Source organism: Petromyzon marinus, chromosome 71 (genome assembly GCF_048934315.1).
Source record: "Petromyzon marinus isolate PM22_M1 ecotype Great Lakes invasive population chromosome 71, UKy_Petmar_22M1.pri1.0, whole genome shotgun sequence".
NCBI classification, from domain to species: Eukaryota; Metazoa; Chordata; class Hyperoartia; order Petromyzontiformes; family Petromyzontidae; genus Petromyzon; species Petromyzon marinus.
In genome coordinates this window covers 283213-303875 of record NC_133737.1, presented here as the reverse complement: position 1 = coordinate 303875, position 20663 = coordinate 283213, and the positions used below count along the sequence as shown (strand labels likewise).

At 48.0% G+C, this 20663-nt stretch overlaps 1 protein-coding gene across 1 annotated transcript in view; it reads left to right on the top strand.

Moving 5' to 3' along the window:
• The window catches only part of LOC116957218 (uncharacterized), a 60929-nt gene extending 41836 nt beyond the window's left edge, over positions 1 to 19093 (top strand). Inside the window, exons 6-7 of the mRNA XM_076055616.1 lie at positions 3981 to 4146; positions 15745 to 19093. Coding sequence (XP_075911731.1) covers positions 3981 to 4146; positions 15745 to 17601 — 2023 coding nt within the window. The 3' untranslated portion in view covers positions 17602 to 19093. The remainder of the gene's footprint in view (positions 1 to 3980; positions 4147 to 15744) is intronic.
• Positions 19094 to 20663: the final 1570 nt, after the last annotated feature.

Genomic DNA, 20663 nt, shown 5'->3' with positions numbered 1-20663 from the left:
CAAAAAAGACAACTCTGATAATAATATGCACTGTCCTTGAATTTGATTGGTCCACTCCCGAGACAGCTTTTCTTGGAGCCTAGTCTCCATTGGTGTTGGACCAGAAGACGCCAAAAGGCGTACAACTAAAAAAACAGCGCACTATCAGAGTATTGAGGGCTCGGGGTGAGCATTTACATTATGAGACCTCCTTTGCCAGAAACAAGATATAGGAATAGGTTTTACCCTTTTAACTGGCACAAAAACTGACACCTTTATTCAAAGCATCATGTTTGCAATGACCACAACACAAGCAGTCAAAATGCAAACAAAAAAGACAACTCTGATAATAATATGCACTGTCCTTGAATTTGATTGGTCCACACCCGAGACAGTTTTTATTAGAGCCTAGTCTCCATTGGTGTTGGACCAGAAGACGCCAAAAGGCGTACAACTCAAAAAACAGCGCACAATCAGAGTATTGAGGGCTCGGGGTGAGCATTTACATTATGAGACCTCCTTTGCCAGTAACAAGATATAGGAATAGGTTTTACCCTTTTAACTGGCACATCTCTCTGTCCGTCTGTGTCTCTGTTCCCCTCTGTGTCTCTCTCTGCCTGTGTCTCTCTGTCTCTGTCTATCTTTCTCTGTCTCTGTGTTCCTCTTGTCTGTGTCTGTCCACCTGTCTTGTCTGTGTCTGTCTATCAGCGTCTGTCCAACCGTAGTCAACGACTGTCAGTAGCAGCAGGCGCCTGTTCAGCTCCCACGGCTACACGCCACTCAAACTTGCTCCCAACACATAAATACAAAGATCCCCCGTGTAGCCTGCACAGACTGTTGGGGCAAATGCTGTTAGCGAGCACCTATTAAGGGTGAGACGGCACACGAGGGGGTGGGTGACCAGTACCACGCCGGGCCGCCTTTGTCTCCCTAGTGGCGATGTTTACTACACACCGCACCGGGTACTCGTTTGAGGCTGAGTCGACGTAGAGGAGGCTCAGGACCGGTTCAGAAAATCGTCACTGGCGGTGTTGGCCACGAGCGGGAATGGAACTCGGCTGGTCGGGAGCGCAGCGCTCACCACGTCACTGCCGCTCCCCTTCTGTCACCGCACAGCATGACCTCATCGGCGTCAAACGCGAGGGGGCGGTTGGCCTCGCTAGTGACGTCATGTCAGCCACACCCGACAACCGCTCTCTTGAGCGTTACGTCACCTCCGTTCGGCCGCTGCCGATTTCTGTTCCGGTGCCAATCCTTATTTGGGCAAAGCTACGCCCGGTGACTGCACGCTCATTAACATAATGTGTCCGTTAAAGCCGTCCGATTAGTGTGGGAGGAGAGTGTTTTGTACCCCGGAAGTGACGTCACGTCACCTGCTGCCGCGTGACGTCACGAGGAAACATGAAGCTGCCGCTTCACGCGTGAACTGAAATCCGAGGTGAGAAATTCTCATCGCGGTTGTGGTGGTTGTTGTGGTGGTTGTTGTTGTTGTGGTGGTTGTTGTGGTGTTTGTGGTGTTTGTGGTTGTTGTGGTTGTTGTTGTGGTTGTTGTGGTTGTTGTGGTGGTTGTTGTGGTGGTTGTTGTGGTGTTTGTGGTTGTTGTGGTGGTTGTGGTGGTTGTTGTGGTTGTTGTGGTGGTTGTTGTTGTGGTTGTTGTGGTGGTTGTTGTGGTGGTTGTTGTGGTGGTTGTTGTAGTGATGGTTGTGGTGGTGGTTGTGGTGGTGGTGGTGGTTGTTGTTTACCGAGGTAGAGCCTCGCTCTATCTCTCGTAGGGATGCCAATTGAGTAGCAGCGAGCATGGAAGCGATGTCCAGGTTGGAACTTTGCAGCGTGGGGCCTAACCACACGGGGCCTTGCCTCCTGTCCTCACCTGATCACGTTTGCTTCAATTCTCTTGCTTAGTTGAGCAATCTTTGTCAGAATGTAATCGACCAGGCTATGCGTTAATTGTGTGTTGACCGACTCTCTGTGTTGCATTGCATTATATTTCCAAATTTTACTCAGTTTGTTTGATTAAGTGTGCTTTCTCTCTCTCTCTGTGTGTCCTGTTTTTATTTACTGCAGTCACCAAAGCTCTAAATCTCTCATTGACACAAGGCCGTAATTATAATATATTATAAAAATTATAATATATATTGGGCGACACACACCCCCCTCCTAATAATCAAATATGCTCAAAATTTCCCCCCCCAATATATTGCTATAAAAATATTTTTTAAATATAATAATTGCTATGTTAATAAAAACGATTTGCTAAACCTTGGCCACAAAATCTGGACTTGTCTTCATATAACAATGCATAGATTTCTGTTTATATGATTGCGTTGTACTTTATGAATCCCTAATCTCTGCCATTACATACTATGAAACAAGAAAAGGTAAAAAAGAAAAAAACAGAGCAATGTAATACAATACAATATTAGACATTATTGTATCAAATAAAACAAATTCCAACCCATGTGTTAGTTAATTTTTTTAATATTTTATGCAGGAAATGGCAGGAAATTAGTTTTCAAATTACATTTTTTTCTGGGGGGGGAGACCCCAGACCCCCTGGAAAATTTGGTCCCCCCCCAATGTTGACTCCATGGCTACGGCCTTGCAATGACTTGCTAATTTCTCTACCACCCCTCTCTCGCTATTTAAGGCCTCGACACAGAGGCGTTGCCTATGTGTGTATCTCTCTCTGTGTGTCTTTGTGTTATCTCTCTCTGTCTATGTGTCTCCATGAACTAAATAGAAACTAGAATGACTTCCTGGGATGGGCAAAGATTGAGGAATCTCTTTCAATGGAGCGAGTTCAGTTTAACATCTCTGTCCGTCTGTGTCTCTGTGCGCCTCTGTGTCTCTCTCTGCCTTTGTCTCTCTGTCTCTGTCTATCTTTCTCTGTCTCTGTGTTCCTCTTGTCTGTGTCTGTCCGCCTGTCTTGTCTATCTGTGTCTGTCTATCAGCGTCTGTCCAACCGTAGTCAACGACTGTCAGTAGCAGCAGGCGCCCGTTCAGCTCCAACGGCTACACGCCACTCAAACTTGCTCCCAACACACAAAGACAAAGATCCCCCGTATAGCCTGGACAGAATGTTGGGGCAAGTGCTGTTAGCGAGCACCTATTAAGGGTGGGACGGCACATGAGGGGGTGGGTGGCCAGCACCACACCCGGCCGCCTTTGTCTCCCTAGTGGCGATGTTTACTACACACCGCACCGGGTACTCGTTTGAGGCTGAGTCGACGGCTCAGGACCGGTTCAGAAAATCGTCACTGGCGGTGTTGGCCACGAGCGGGAATGGAACTCGGCTGGTCAGGAGCGCAGCGCTCACCACGTCACTGCCGCTCCCCTTCTGTCACCGCTCAGGGTCAAGTTTGTATTTGCAGTAAAGTCTATTAACTCTATTGAGCACGGAACAGTTTATTTTTGTTTTCCTCTGCAATCTTTGTAAGAATGTAGTCAGGAAGTTATCACAGCACACGTGCAGCTGAAGTCGGAACTGTTCATCACAGCATTCAAGGACATCTGTGCCTGACTTCACACCTCGAAGTTGCGATTGAACATTAATTTATGCATTTCTGCATAACACAAATAGTATTATTTTCAACACCCTTTGCTATGTCAGCTGAATTAAGCTTTCATAAATATTCCTTTTGAAGCCAGACAGCCGAAATTGTGTGCTCGGAGTTTTGGGTTTACATTCATTTTTAAGATATTAGGGCTTCCAGGCATGTTTATGAACATTTGCCTTCTAATTGTGTGCCATAACAGCCCATGTGATGAATTTGGGACACTTTTTCACTATAACATGAAGATATGAATAAGTATAGACATGTAAGTCATGTTTGACTGTATATATGCATTCCTCTGTGCCTCGATATTGACGTGTAGATGGTGTGGATATTCTTTTTTTCTCTCTGCAGCTGTCGCTTCCTTTGCAGAATTTGTCTGATGGAGCAAAGGCACTCGGTGCAGCTCTGTGCAAAAAGGCATCAATGCGACCGGTGTGCATACAGCACGGATCGTACTGAACATTTGAACTTGCACCAGAGAACTCACACGGGAGAGAAACCCTTCAAGTGCAGTTTGTGTGGGATGTCGTTTGCACAGTTCTCTACTCTTCAAAAACACCAGAGAACACACACGGGAGAGAAACCCTTCAAGTGCAGTGTGTGCGGGAAGGCATTTTCACAGTCATCTACTCTTGTAACACACCAGAGAACACACACGGGAGAGAAACCCTTCAAGTGCAGTGTGTGTGGGAAGGCGTTTGCACAGTCATCAAATCTTCAAAAACACCAGAGAACGCACAAGCATCAGAAGATCCACAAGGGATGGAGTCTGAAATCAGCTTGTGAAAGTCAAAGTTCCGCAATGAGTCCATCCCTCATGAAACAACCGGAAAAAAATCCCAGCTTGGACACTTTTAAAGGTATCGAGGTGAAATATGAAGAAGTGATGGTGAAGAGCGAATAAGTCAGGGTAAAATGTGAAGATGAAGTTTCAACTCCAAAATCGGACCTTCACATCGATGGAGGCAACGTGAAGCAGGAGGAGAATTCTGACTGAGGCAGAGCGAGGCAACTCCCAGCAGTTTGTGGAAGTGGAGGTGTGGGTGGACTTCCTCCGAGACAATATAAAGTCAAATGGAGACCCGGTAGATGTGTAAGCTTGAGAAGATGTTGCTCCAATAAATGGACCTTTGTCACAGGCCTTTAATGACAAGAATGTGAAGTTGAACACTCAATTCCTAGGTTCAACCTGCAGGGTAAGAGCAGCCAGTCTTTGTGGACCTGTGGGTTGGGTAGATCTCTAACCAGGAGCGAGAAACAAGCTCCCAAGCATTGAGTATGTTATCATAATTGCATTTAGATGGTGCTTGCTTAATCGCCTCTGGCAATTTGGAGTTTTGTATCGTATCTCGTCTCAAACACTGGAAGAGCACCCCCAAGTAGCAGCTGCCCCTGTGTGGCACAAGGTGGTGGCCCTGCACCGGCCTGCATGTGGACAAGAGCCTGTCAGTAGGGGGCGATTATTGACGTGGCATCTTGGTTGTGGAGTTTGTAGGTAATGTTTAGAATTTGATACATTTTGACCCAGACGCCAGCATGCAATGGCCTACTCGTTTTTAATGACACAATAGTATGTTGTACATACACTGTTAAGCAGATGGTGCGTATTTTTTTTTTAATATCTTCTTGTTAATACGATGTAACCTGATACAGTATATTTCAGTGCAGTAATAAAATTGTGTTAAAATTACTCAATAATTTAGAATTAATACTTGTCTGATTGTGTTCGTACATGTAACATTTTGTCTAAGGGTCAAACATTGATTAAGTGATGTTAGGACAAAGTGTGTGTTTTGGAAGTAACCTGTACAGATAACTCAGGTGAGGCTCATTGTTCTTGTGATACAGGTCAAAGGGTATTTTTGTGTTTTCAGGAAGCATCTTCCTCTGGAGCAACTCATTGTCTTTGAAATAGGGAGCACACTCGGATCATTAATCAGTTACACGTAGAGGAGATACATTCTCTTCAACACGAATTATAATTTTGTATTACGTGTTGACGTAGATTTTGTCTAACTAGGTCTAGAAATGCTCCTTGCTGATTAACGTCTGGATGTTCGAAACTATCGGTTGAAGCAGCCCGGCTGCTTTTGAGATGTTGTGCACCAATAAGAGTCCACAGGTGGCTTGCACTAAATCAATGATGCACTCCCAGAAGGCTGTGCTAGTTTTAGTTTGTGTAAAACATTCCTTTGTTTCATGGAGAGATCGATAAATGAAAGATGTCGTGTCTGCTGATCTGCTTCATAGCAAGGAAGTAATTTTAAGTGCACATTTGAAATTCATTTTTGGTACAGATTTGTATTCGGTTACAAGGCAGAGCACATCTAGTAGATACATTCTCCACAACAACACTCATGAGAATTTTGCATGACGTCTTATATGTTGGTGAACTAGGACAAGAAATGGTCCTTGCTGATTAACGTCTGGATGTTCACAACCAAGGGTTGAAGCAAGCCTGACCGCCTGCGGTGCCCCTCAACCATTTACAGCCTGGGGCCAGGAAAGTCACGAAAAAAATTGCACACGAATGAGGCCTCCACGCAAGCTCCCAATGCTAGATTGAACGCTTTTGTGACTGCAAGGATCCATACTCTTTGGTTCTATTGGGTAAAGTCACGTAGGTAAAAAATAAAATAACAAAAATCACGACGTTTCGGCCACAACACAAGCGGCCTTCATCAGGCGAAGGGACCAGGCTGTCTCGAGGACAGCGCTGGAGCGAAACACAACCACTCTCAGACCGCGGACCTTTAAGCTGTGTGCGAGCAAACAAGGTGTCCTGACAAATAAATTAGCATAAAAATTAGCATTTGATTGGCCGATTTTAGAAAAGAGGTGGTGTACGTGCCGGTGGACTTGCCGTTTGGCGCGGGGGGGGGGGGGGGAGTTTACCTATTGATGGGGTGAAAAGGGAATTTATAAGAGCTGCGAAAGTTTGGGGTACCACTACTTGAAAAATATACTGTACCATTAAAATTAGTTTAATGTTTAGTTCGATTTAGAACATCTTTCCAATGGTTGCTTAATTTGAAACCATCTTCTCAATTGAAATTGTGTCTGTGTTTGTAGATCTGAATTGCCTCGTGAACAAATCTGATAAAAAAACCCGTGGGTTTGCAAAGAACCTTGGTATTGGAGAAAATTATATCGTGATCACCCACAACGTTGTAACAGTGATCAGCCACGGCAGAAGAATTCGTTTTGCCGTGTTTCAAATCTGATTTGTGCTCGCGAATTCGGTCAGAGACATGTCGCTTTGTCTCCCCGATGTAGCAATCACCGCAGGTACAACTCAATTTATAAACCCCGGGGTACTGTAAGTCAGGAATGACATCCTTCACGGATGGGATCAGATCACGAATTTTGTGTACTGTATTGAACCGGACCTGGATCTTGTGTTTGTTTAGAATTTTGGAAATCTTTTTAGTAACGCCTGCTATATATGGTAGTGTGATGGTTTTGACCGGAGTATCAAGTGGTTGTTTTTGTATGGAGGGAGAAACAGCTTGGCGGATGGTACGGTCAGAGTAACCATTCCTTTTGAGGGCCAGGTGTACATGTTTTAATTCACTGGTCAGGTGGTGTTGGTCCGAAATGAAATGAGCCCTATGGTATAAAGTTTTGAAGATAATTATTTTGGGCTGGGTGGTGGTGGGAATCAGGTTTCAAGTAGGAATCTGTGTGGGTGGGTTTCCTGTAGACAGAATGCCCCAATGAGCTATCAGGTCTCCTCTCAAATAGAACATCTAAGAATGGTAGCTTGCCATCTTTCTCAACTTCCATGGTGAATTTGATGGCGGGATGTCTGGAATTGATGTGGTGTAGGAAAAGGTTCAGAGCTGGGAGGCCATGTGGCCAAATGACGAAAGTGTCATCCACATATCTCTTCCACAGGGAAGGTCTGAGGGTGGAAGTCTGGATGGCGTCTGATTCAAATTTCTCCAAGAAAATATTGGCTATCACTGGTGACAAGGGGGAACCCATGGGGGTACCCTCATTTTGTTTGTAGAAGGAGCCATTCCAAGTAAAGTAGGTATTGTTGAGGCAGTGCCTAACCAGTGCAGGTGTGTCGGGGTCTAGTCCATGTTGGACCAAATTTTCAATTATTTCAATGGTATCAGGTACTGGGACCTTGGTGAACAAAGAGACCACATCGAAGCTGACAAGGATATCGTCAGGGGACAGTACAACGTCTTTGACCATAGAGACCAATTGGGCTGAGTTAAGTACTGCTGAGGTGGTCTTGCCAGTGAAAGGCAGCAAGGTATCTGACAGAAAACGGGCTAGTCTAAAGGTAGGGGAGTTGATCGTGGATACGATGGGTCGTAGTGGGGTGCCTTCTTTATGAATCTTGGGAAGACCATAGAATCTAGGGGGTCTTGCAGCAGAAGGTTTTAGGGAGGGACGTTTAATTGGGTCGATTAGGGAGGTCGAACTAGTGATGATCTTGTTGGTTTTTATCGCTAGGCTATTAGTGGGGTAATTTTTTTATTTTTGAGTAACTTCCATCGTTGAGCAGATTCTGGATTTTGTTGTTGTATGAATCTTTATCCATAATAACAGTAGCGTTTCCTTAAATGTCGTGATCTAAGCGTGGCTTCTTCCACTCCAGCGCTGTCCTCCAGACAGGCTCGTCCCTTCACCTGATGAAGGCCGCTTGTGTTGTGGCCGAAACGTCGTGATTATTGTTGTTTTATTATTTACCTACGTGACTTTACCGAATAGAACCAAAGAGTATGGATCCTTGCAGTCACGAAAGCTTTAAATCTAGAATTGTGGTGGTGGTTGTTGTGGTGGTGGGTGTTGTGGTGGTGGTTGTGGTGGTTGTTGTTGTGTTGATGGTTGTGGTGGTTGTTGTTGTGGTGATGGCTGTGGTGGTGTTTGCTGTAGTGGTGGTGGTTGTGGTGGTTGTGGTGATGGTTGTTGTGGTTGTTGTTGTATTGATGGTTGTGGTGGTTGTTGTTGTGGTGATGGTTGTGGTGGTGTTTGCTGTAGTGGTGGTGGTTGTGGTGGTTGTGGTGATGGTTGTTGTGGTTGTTGTGGTGTTTGTTGTTGTGTTGGTGGTTGTGGTGGTGGTTGTTGTGGTGGTAGTTCTGGTGATTGTGGTTGTGGTGGTGGCTGTGGTGGTTGTTGTGGTGGTTGTGATTGTGGGGGTTGTGGTTGTGGTGGTGGCTGTGGTGGTGGTTGTTGTGGTGATAGTTGTGGTGGTGATTGTTGTGGTAGTGGTTGTTGTGGTGGTAGTTCTTGTGGTTGTGGTGGTGGTTGTTGTGGTAGTGGTTGTTGTGGTTGTTGTGGTAGTGGTTGTGGGGGTGGTGGTTGTTGTGGTGGTTGTGGTTGTGGGGGTTGTGGTTGTGGTGGTGGCTGTGGTGGTGGTTGTTGTGGTGATAGTTGTGGTGGTGATTGTTGTGGTAGTGGTTGTTGTGCTAGTGGTTGTTGTTGTGGTGGTGGTGTTTGTTGTAGTTGTGGTGGTTCTGGTTGTTATGGTGGTAATGGTTGTTGTGGTGTTTGTTGTTGTGGTGGTTGTGGTGGGGGTTGTTGTGGTGGTTGTCATGGTGGTTGTTGTGGTGGTTGTGGTGGTGGTTGTTGTAGTTATTGTGGTGGTTGTGGTTGCTGTGGTGGTTGTTGTGGTGGTTGTTGTTGTGGTTGTTGTGGTGGTGGTTGTTGTGGTGGTGGTTGTTGTGGTGGTTGTTGTGGTGGTGGTTGTTGTGGTGGTGGTTGTGGTGGTGGTTGTTGTGGTGGTTGTGGTGGTTGTTGTATTGGTGGTGGTTGTGGTGTTTGTTGTGGTGTTGTGGTGGTGGTTGTGGTGGTGGTTGTTGTTGTGGTTGTTGTGGTGGTGGTTGTTGTGGTGGTTGTGGTGGTTGTTGTGGTGGTTGTTGTGTTGGTGGTTAATGTGGTGGTTAATGTGGTGGTGGTTGTGGTGGTGGTTGTTGTGGTGGTTGTGGTGGTGGCTGTGGTGGTTGTTGTAGTGGTGGTTGTTGTAGTGGTGGTTTTGGTGGTGTTTGTGGTTGTGGTGGTTGTTGTGGTTGTTGTGGTGTTTGTTGTGGTGGTGGTTGTTGTGGTGGTGGTGGTTGTTGTGGTGGTTGTTGTGTTGGTGGTTGTGGTGGTGTTTGCTGTAGTGGTGGTGGTTGTGGTGGTTGTTGTGTTGGTGGTTGTGGTGGTGTTTGCTGTAGTGGTGGTGGTTGTGGTGGTTGTGGTGATGGTTGTTGTGGTTGTTGTGGTGTTTGTTGTTGTGTTGGTGGTTGTGGTGGTTGTTGTGGTTATTGTGGTGGTTATGGTGGTGGTTGTTGTGGTGGTAGTTCTGGTGATTGTGGTGGTGGCTGTGGTGGTTGTTGTGGTGGTTGTGATTGTGGGGGTTGTGGTTGTGGTGGTGACTGTGGTGGTGGTTGTTGTGGTGATAGTTGTGGTGGTGATTGTTGTGGTAGTGGTTGTTGTGGTGGTAATTCTGGTGATTGTGGTTGTGGTGGTGGTTGTTGTGGTAGTGGTTGTTGTGGTGGTTGTGGGGGTGGTTGTTGTGGTGGTTGTGGTGGTTGTGGTTGTGGTGGTGGTGGCTGTGGTGGTTGTTGTAGTGGTGGTTGTGGTGGTGTTTGTGGTTGTGGTGGTTGTTGTGGTGTTTGTTGTTGTGGTGGTGGTGGTTGTGGTGGTGGTGGTTGTTGTAGTGGTGGTTATGGTGGTGTTTGTGGTTGTGGTGGTTGTTGTGGTGTTTGTTGTTGTGGTGGTGGTGGTTGTGGTGGTGGTGGTTGTAGTGGTGGTGGTTGTTGTGGTGGTGGTTGTTGTGGTGGTGGTTGTGGTGGTGGTTGTTGTGGTGGTGGGTGTTGTGGTGGTGGTTGTGGTGGTTCTGGTGCTTGTTGTTGTGTTGATGGTTGTGGTGGTTGTTGTTGTGGTGATGGTTGTGGTGGTGTTTGCTGTAGTGGTGGTGGTTGTGGTGGTTGTGGTGATGGTTGTTGTGGTTGTTGTGGTGTTTGTTGTTGTGGTGGTTGTGGTGGTGGTTGTTGTGGTGGTGGTTGTTGTGGTTATTGTGGTGGTTATGGTGGTGGTTGTGGTGGTTGTTGTGGTGGTTGTTGTGGTTTTGGTGGTGGTTGTGGTGGTGGTTGTTGTGGTGGTAGTTCTGGTGTTTGTGGTTGTGGTGGTGGCTGTGGTGGTTGTTGTGGTGGTTGTGATTGTGGGGGTTGTGGTTGTGGTGGTGGCTGTGGTGGTGGTTGTTGTGGTGATAGTTGTGGTGGTTATTGTTGTGGTAGTGGTTGTTGTGGTGGTAGTTCTGGTGATTGTGGTTGTGGTGGTGGTTGTTGTGGTAGTGGTTGTTGTGGTAGTGGTTGTTGTGGGGTGGTGGTTGTTGTGGTGGTTGTGGGGGTTGTGGTTGTGGTGGTGGCTGTGGTGGTGGTTGTTGTGGTGATAGTTGTGGTGGTGATTGTTGTGGTAGTGGTTGTTGTGCTAGTGGTTGTTGTTGTGGTGGTGGTGTTTGTTGTAGTGGTGGTGGTTGTGGTTGTTATTGTGGTAATGGTTGTTGTGGTGTTTGTTGTTGTTGTGGTGGTGGTTGTTGTGGTGGTTGTCATGGTGGTTGTTGTGGTGGTTGTGGTGGTGGTTGTTGTAGTTATTGTGGTGGTTGTGGTTGCTGTGGTGGTTGTGGTGGTGGTTGTTGTTGTGGTTGTTGTTGTGGTGGTGGTTGTGGTGGTGGTTGTTGTGGTGGTGGTTGTGGTGGTGGTTGATGTGGTGGTGGTTGTTGTGGTGGTGGTTGTTGTGTTGGTGGTGGTTGTGTTGGTGGTGGTTGTGTTGGTGGTGGTTGTGTTGGTGGTGGTTGTAGTGGTGGTGGTTGTAGTGGTGGTGGTGGTTGTAGTGGTGGTGGTGGTTGTTGTGGTTGTGGTGGTTGTTGTGGTTGTGGTTGTTGTTGTGGTGGTGGTTGTGGTGATTGTTGTTGTGATTGTTGTTGTGATTGTTGTTGTGGTGGTTGTGGTGGTGGTGGTTGTTGTTTACTGAGGTAGAGCCTCGCTGTCTCTCTCGTAGGGATGTCAATTGAGTAGCAGCGAGCATGGAAGCGATGTCCAGGTTGGAACTTTACAGCGCGGGGCCTAGCCACCCGGAGCCTTGCCTCCTGCCCTCGCCTGATCGCGTTTGCTTCAATTCTATCGCTTAAGTTTAATTTGTCTTCACTCGGCTCGCCACTTTGTCACTTTGTTTTACTTTTAAATATTCACGCAGTTTTTATTTCATTCTTTTTTTACCAGGCCAGGCCCGCTTGAGCTGCTGTGCTGCTTTTGTTTTTAGAAGCGACCTGCCGACATCACAAGGTGAGGCTCGTCAACAGTGTGGCGGTGTTCACTCTAGACGTGTGGCGGTGTTCACTCTAGACGTGTGGCGGTGTTCACTCTAGACGCTTGGCGGTGTTCACTCTAGACGCGTGGCGGTGTTCACTCTAGACGCGTGGTGGTGTTCACACTCTACATGTGGAGGGGAAACCCGGGTATCGGGAAGGAAATCCACGCAACCACGGGAAGAGAGATAGAGACACGCAACTTCGGCTGTGTTGATTGATCCTCAATGAATTTGCTTGGTGGAGTGAGGAAGCATTAATTCTGAGCAGGTGAACGTGGCCAGGCGTGAGTCTGGACACACCACCACCTGTGAACCATGCCAGTCCGTGACAGTGGTGGAGCCAGTGGGGGTGGGGTGGCACGTGCCCTCCCAACAGTCCGATCGAAATCCCTAATTTCGATTGGATCATTGGGGTTTATTAGTAACTAGCTTCACTACCCGGCTTCGCCCAGAACTTGGATTCTTGTCTTGGATATATTTCATATTACCTTATATTTCACTGAAAAACCCTTAAATGTTGATGCTTGCAAGAAGGAAAAAAGCCAAAACAAATCAAGTTACCTAAATCGGTTGTTTTCACTCAAGGAAATTTAACCTTAATCCACTTCTATGCAAGGTCGATTTTCGCCACTCTGGAATGAATGACGTGGCGAGCTGAAAATAGTCGCGTTCACTTAGAAATTCCAAACAGCATAAGCTGTGAAAATTTCATGACGCCAAAGCTCAGCGTTGGAGAGGTTTTGCTGCTTCACACAAACAAACAGATATAATTTTCTGCTTCATATTTAAGATAGCCATTCTACCCGTTCTTCGCACGGATATGTATTGAAACTCCGAGAAACCAATGGCTTCATCGGCCAGGAGCGACGCGCCACCTAAAATCTCCCGGCACGCAGTGAACAGCTCTAAGCATTGCAGAGCGCTTAACTCAGGTGTGTTGCGGGTTGACGTAACAAACTTCATGGTCATACAAAATACAAAAATATATTTTTATAATAAAGTATTAAAGCTTTCGTGACTGGATAAAATTACTCATTTTTTTTTCGGTAAAGTCACGTATGTAGAAATACAATAAAATTATATTTAAACAAAAAAACAAAAAACAATCACGACGCTTCGATCACAATGCAAGCGATCTTCATCAGGTGTCAAGAACAAATCACGGAGGTAAATACAACAAAAAGATGAGAGACGAGAATTCAACAAACCTGAAAAAACATATGAAGCACATCCAGTCAGGCCAACAACACAGACACTTCCTAGCGGACCACGAATTTCAGAAGAGTGTTAAATTTCGTGTTCAACCTTTGGATTGCAAATACCAGCATAGATAGAATAAAAAATACGAGGTACAAGGTCAGTAGAAATACATATACATGTCCACCAAGAGGTAAGGGGGGAGGAAAGACGGACAGGGAGGCAGAGAGAGGGGGGGGGGGGCGGAGGGATGAACAGAAGCTTAAATAGGAAATACGGTTGGAGGGGGGGAGGGGCCAGAGCGAGAGCGGCAGCTCAAACACGCACATCTTACACATACAAAACGGCAGCTCAAAAAAGGACCACCTCTTGTAGATACAAAACGGCAGCTCAAAAAATGACCACCTCTTGTAAATACAAAATGTCAGCTCAAAAAAGGGCACATCTTACACGTAATTACAACGGTAACTTCCCCGTAGAAGTGTGATAATAAAGTATTAAAGCTTTCGTGACTGCATAAAATTACTCATTGTTTTTTTTGGTAAAGTCACGTATGTAGAACCTCGTATTTTTCATTCTATCTATGCTGGTATGTGCAATCCAAAGGTTGAATACGAAATTTAACACTCTCCTGAAATTCGTGGTCCGCCAGGAAGTGTCTGTGTTGTTGGCCTGACTGGATGTGCTTCACATAATGTTTTTCAGGTTTGTTGAATTCTCGTCTCTCATCTTTTTGTTGTATTTACCTCCGTGATTTGTTCTTGACACCTGATGAAGATCGCTTGCGTTGTGATCGAAACGTCGTGATTGTTTTTTTGTTTTAATATAATTTTATTGTATTTCTACATACGTGACTTTACCGAAAAAACCAATGAGTAATTTTATGCAGTCACGAAAGCTTTAATACTTTATTATCACACTTCTACTGGGAAGTTACCGTTGTACTTATGTGTAAGATGTGCCCTTTTTTGAGCTGCCGTTTTGGATTTACAAGAGGTGGTCCTTTTTTGAGCTGCCATTTTGTATCTACAAGAGGTGGTCCTTTTTTGAGCTGCCGTTTTGTATGTGTAAGATGTGCGTGTTTAAGCTGCCGCTCTCGCTCTGGCCCCTCTCCCCCTCCAACCGTATTTCCTATTTAAGCTTCTGTTCATCCCTCCGCACCTCCCCCTCTCTCTCTCTCTCTGCCTCCCTGTCCGTCTTTCCTCCCTCCTTATATTTTCATACTTTGTTCATTGCGTACAGTACAGAACCTACCCACATGCCAAATTTCAAGTGTGTAGCATGTTGGGAAGTATGCTAATCACTTTCGAACAGACACACATATCCACACTTTTCCCTTTTATATATATAGATAAATCAGCATTTTGCGACCCCCACTGCCACCGTGTGGCATATTATTACGTGCCAGGGACTCTATGAGAGGACAACAGTCCGAGTCCAAAATTGGCAATAAGTCACGGCAAAGCTGTTACAAGCGACTCACAGAATTGGGCGCAGTTGCGTATACAGTACACGACTTCCCTGATGGCAAACACCTTCAGCGAGCGCGGTGCCTATCATACGCGTCAAATATAAAGCAAGGGACAAGTCCTTACTAACTAACAACTCCTTACAACTCCTTACTAACAACTCCTTACTAACAACTCCTTGCTTACTAACAACTCCTTACATACTAACAACTTACTTACTAACAACTCCTTACTTACTAACAACTCCTATCATTTTTCATTGCTGAAGGGGTTGCCCCATCTTCCTGAAAATCCTGGCTCCACCTCTGAGTGTGTGACAGGGTCAAGTTTGTATTTTGCAGTAAAGTCTATTAACTCTATTGAGCACGGAGGTTATATCAAAACAGTTTATTTTTTATTTCCTCTGGAACTTTTTGTAAGAATGGAGTCAGGAAGTAATCACAGCACATGTGCAGTTGAAGTCAGAACTGTTCATCCCAGCATTCAAGGACATCTGTGCCTGGCTTCACACCTCTAAGTTGCGATTGAACATTAATTTATGCATTTCTGCATAACACAAACAGTATTATTTTCAACACCCTTTGCTATGTCAACTGAATTTAGCTTTCATAAATATTCCTTTTGAAGCCAGATAGCCGAAATTGTGTGCTCGGAGTTTTGGGTTAACATTCATTTTGAAGATACGAGGGCTTCCAGGCATGTTTATGACATTCGCCCTCTCGTTGTGTGCCATAACAGCCCGCGTGATGAATTTGGGACACTTTTTCACCATATCATGAATATATGAATAAGTATAGATGTGTAAGTCATGTGTTACTGTGTTTGCATTCCTCTGTGCCTCAATACTGACGTGTAGATGGTGTGGATATTCTTTTTTTTCTCTCTGCAGCTGTCGCTTCCTCTGCAGAATTTGTCTGATGGAGCAAAGGCACTCAGCACAGCTCGGTGCAAAAAGGCATCAATGCAACCGGCGTGCAAACAGCACGGATAGTACTGAACATTTGACACGGCACCAGATAACTCACACAGGAGAGAAACCCTTCAAGTGCAGTGTGTGTGGGAAGGCGTTTTCAGATTCATCTCCTCTTGTAACACACCAGAAAACACACACGGGAGAGAAACCCTTCAAGTGCAGTGTGTGTGGGAAGGCGTTTGCACGTTCATCTACTCTTGTAGAACACCAGAGAACACACACAGGAGAGAATCCCTTCAAGTGCAGTGTGTGTGGGAAGGCGTTTGCACATTCATCACATCTTCAAGTACACCAGAGAACTCACACGGGAGAGAAACCCTTCAAGTGCAGTGTGTGTGGGAAGGCGTTTGCACGTTCATCTACTCTTGTAGAACACCAGAGAACACACACAGGAGAGAAACCCTTCAAGTGCAGTGTGTGTGGGAAGGCGTTTGCACATTCATCACATCTTCAAGTACACCAGAGAACTCACACGAGAGAGAAACCCTTCAAGTGCAGTGTGTGTGGGAAGGCGTTTGCACGTTCATCTACTCTTGTAGAACACCAGAGAACACACACAGGAGAGAAACCCTTCAAGTGCAGTGTGTGTGGGAAGGCGTTTGCACATTCATCACATCTTCAAGTACACCAGAGAACTCACACGGGAGAGAAACCCTTCAAGTGCAGTGTGTGTGGGAAGGCGTTTGCACGTTCATCTACTCTTGTAGAACACCAGAGAACACACACAGGAGAGAAACCCTTCAAGTGCAGTGTGTGTGGGAAGGCGTTTGCACATTCATCACATCTTCAAGTACACCAGAGAACTCACACGGGAGAGAAACCCTTCAAGTGCAGTGTGTGTGGGAAGGCGTTTTCAGATTCATCTGCTCTTGTAAAACACCAAAGAACACACACAGGAGAGAAACCCTTCAAGTACAGTGTGTGTGGGAAGGCGTTTGCAGATTCATCTACTCTTGTAAAACACCAGAGAACACACACAGGAAATACACCCCTCAAGTGCAGTGTGTGTGGGAAGGTGTTCACACAGTCATCTACTCTTGTAACACACCAGAGAACACACACAGGAGAGAAACCCTTCAAGTGCAGTGTGTGTGGGAAGGCGTTTTCAGATTCATCTGCTCTTGTAAAACACCAGAGAACACACACAGGAGAGAAACCCTTCAAGTGCAGTGTGTGTGGGAAGGCGTTTGCAGATTCATCTGATCTTGTACCACACCAGAGAACACACACAGGAGAGAAACCCTTCAAGTGCAGTGTGTGTGGGAAGGCGTTTGCAGATTCATCTGCTCTTGTACCACACGAGAGAAGACACACGGGAGAGAAACCCTTCAAGTGCAGTGTGTGTGGGAAGGCGTTTGCACGTTCATCTACTCTTGTAACACACCAGAGAACACACACAGGAGATAAACCCTTCAAGTGCAGTGTGTGTGGGAAGGTGTTTTCAGATTCATCTACTCTTGTAACACACCAGAGAACTCACACAGGAGATAAACCCTTCAAGTGCAGTGTGTGTGGGAAGGCGTTTTCAAATTCATCTCCTCTTGTAACACACCAGAGAACACACACGGGAGAGAAACCCTTCAAGCGCAGTGTGTGTGGGAAGGCGTTTGCACGTTCATCTACTCTTGTAGAACACCAGAGAACACACACGGGAGAGAAACCCTTCAAGTGCAGTGTGTGTGGGAAGGCGTTTGCAAAGTCATCAAATCTTCATGTACACCAGAGAACACACACGCATCAGAAGATCCACAAGGAGAGGAGTCTGAAATCAGCTTGTGAAAGTCAAAGTACCGCAATGAGCCCATCCTTGATGAAACAAGATACGGAAGAAAATCCCAGCTTGGACACTTTTAAAGGTATCGAGGTGAAATATGAAGAGGTGAAGGTGAAATGTGAAGAAGTGATGGTGAAGAGCGAAGAAGTGAAGGTAAAATGTGAAGATGAAGATTCAACTCCAAAATTGGGCCTTCACATCAATGGAGGCAACGTGAAGCAAGAGGAGAACTCTGACTGTGAGGCAGAGCGAGGCAACTCCCAGCAGTTTGTGGAAGTGGAGGTGTGGGTGGACTTCCTCCGAGACAATACAAAGTCAAATGGAGACCCGGTAGATGTGTAAGGCAGAGACGATGTCGCTCCAATAGATGCACCTTTGTCACAGGCCTTTAATGACAAGAATGTGAAGTTGAACACTCAATTCCTAGGTTCAACCTGCAGGCTAAGAGCGGCCAGTTTTTGTGGAACAGTGGGTTTGGTAGATCTCGAACCATGAGCGAGAGCCAATACGCTCCCTTCCTACACCTGTGACAACACCGCGCCCAGCCCACTGCTGAAGGCATCGGTGTCCAAAATAAAATTGGTGGAAAGGGTCAGGGAAAGCCAGGGTGGGGGTGTGGGTGAGGTGGTCCTCCGTCCACTGATAGGGATTCTTGGGGGAAGTGAGTTGGGTGAGGGGGCGTGCAATCTCGCTGAATCCCTTGACAAATCGACGACAATAAGTGGCTAGCCCCAAAAACGACCTGATCTCCGTCAGGTTCCTCAGTCTTGGCCATTCCACTACGGCGCGTACCTTCTCCAGGTCGGTGCGCACCCCTGCCTCGCTGACGCGGTGTCCGAGGTACCCAACCTCGCGCTGCGCAAGGTAACACACAGCTTGAGCTTGAGATGGGCTACTCGCAGTTGCTGGAACACCTCCCGTAACCTGGACCAGTGCTCAGACAGAGATCTTCTGAACACTATCACATCATCCAGGTAAATTAGGCACTGTTCCCACTGCAAGCCCCCCATCACCAACTCCATCAACCGCTGGAATGTCGCAGGCACGTTAGTGAGTCCGAACGGGAGTATTCGGAACTCGAACAGTCCCATCGGGGTGGTAAACGCGGTCTTTGACCGATCCTCCTCCACCATCTCCACCTGCCAGTACCCGGACGCTAGATTGAGGGTGGAAAAATACCGCGCCCCTGCGAGGCTGTCAAAGGTGTCATTGATGCGGGGGATGGGAAGGCGTCGCTGAGGGTAGCTGCATTTAACTTTCGATAATCGACGCAAAACCGGGTCGATCCATCCTTTTTCGTCACTAGTACAACCGGTGTAGAGGTGTGACGGGAGGGGGGACACGCGGTTGTAGGGCAGTGGTTACAACCACGTCCACTACGGACCACCCTGGGGGGCTGTGGGGGATGCTGGGATCCCTCGCGAGCCCCACCCCTGAGTGAGGAACTGTAGAAAAGGTGGGACCCGGGGTGCTGGAGTTCAGTTCGGCTCAAGCAAGATGAAGCACCAGTGAAGAAAGAAGATCAACAGGCTAGACCCTGGAACTCCTTTGGCCCGCTGTCCTTTTGAGGGCCGGGCAAAGCAAGCCAGGGTGCGACCCCAGAGCCGCGAGGCCCGATGTCCTTTTAAGGGCCGGACTCGTGTGGCTGGTGGTCGTGACCTACGCCGAAGCTGGGCTAGGTCAGATAGCCTCGGGAGATAGGGCCAGGTTGGAGGGAACCAGGGAACTAGCGTAGGCTTGAGCTCGGGGACCGTTCCCTCTGTAGAGTACAGGTGGAGAGTATTAGATTCGTTACTGTGATCGAAGAGTTGGTAATAAATACGTGTTGCCTCTACGAACAGTCTCCGACGTCATTAAGGCCACTACACCGGTGCAGAACAGGGGCTCGCCGAGGGCTGGATTATGTTATCACGGAGCATATCCACGACTGCTTCTTTGATCTGGGCCCGTTCAGGCGCGCCCACTCGGTATGCGGGGAGTTTGATGGGTCGGGCTGCACCGGTGTCAATTTGGTGCTTAACGAGGTCTGTCTGGCCCACATCCGAATCGTGCTCACTGAACACGTCGGCGTACTCCCGCAACAACCCGCGCAGCTGATCGGCCTCCCCCTTAGGTAAATCCGCCCAGGGTACATGTAACGCATCACGCAAGGGGGCGACCTCGGCTCGGAGAGTCGGGCCGACCCGCCAGGCCAGGTCCTGGTTGTCCTCGGGGCGACCGGGGTCCTCAGCCCAGAGTGCAAACACCGAGTCGTTAGAGTGGCGCGCGTGCAGGGGGTGTATGGTGGATACCGTGGTGCGTCATAGCATTGCCGGGGTACCGTGTGGGTTAAACACCCGCATGAACAGTCGCCCCCCCGTCTGCGTTGACCAGCGTGGCTGATCCCACCACTCCGTACCGCACTGCCAACTCCGGGTGAGGAGTCAGCATTACCTCGCCCGATGGTCGATGTGCGGGGTCAGTGGAGGGTGCTGCCATGGGCACCAGCATCTCGGCGAGCGGCCCGATGGTGACGGCCGACACCAGGGTAGCGGCCACGGGTGTGAAGCGAGGGCGATTCAGCTCGGGGTCCCAAGAACGGGATCCGCTCCCCGCTGCCTTCCACGGTGGCGCATCGCTGGCGGGGCTGCACGTTGAGCCCCAACTTTTCCAGGAGGTCCGTACCTGCGATACACTCGAGGCATAACACGCTCGAGACATAGAACTCTTGGTCACACACCTGGCGTCCGAGATGGACTTCCAGGGTGACCCTCCCCAGAGGTCCCATCCCGGCTCCGCTCGCCGTGTGCAGCGCGCGATCCGGGGCCTGCAGGCGGCTCACGTCAACCCCGAGCACGCTGCAGTGCGCGGCGCTCACGAGTGAGGCCACCGCCCCCGTGTCCAACAGAATCCGGGTGCGCCGCCCGTTCACCTGCCCTTCCACCAGCGACGTGGCCCCCGTGATTCCCCCCACCAGCTCCCGCAGCCAGTCACCCGTCCTCACCGCCTCCTTGGGTGTTGTTGCCGGAATCTGTGTGGAGGTCACTCGCTCGCCATTATTATTGTCTTTTTGTGTTGGGACCGTGTCGATTGCACCCCTAGTTGGTTCACTCCCTAGAGTTTAACCCTGGCGCGTGTCTAGCGCGGGCGATCTGAGGACAGTCTCTCACGAGATTCCCTCGACGGTCGCACAGGTAGCACGCCCGGGGAAGGGCGGCGGCCCCTAGGGGCTTCCCCGCCCACTCCCTACTTCCCCTCCAGACTCTGCCTCTAGTCGGGCCACCCTCCCGGTTAGCCCTCCTAACGTGGAGCGTAGTTCACCCATCTCGGACTGGATCGTCTCCACGGTAGACTGCAGTTTGGTGATATGGCCGAGCACTTGGGTCACCTCCCCGCTAATTCGGTTCACCTCCCCGCCAACTTGG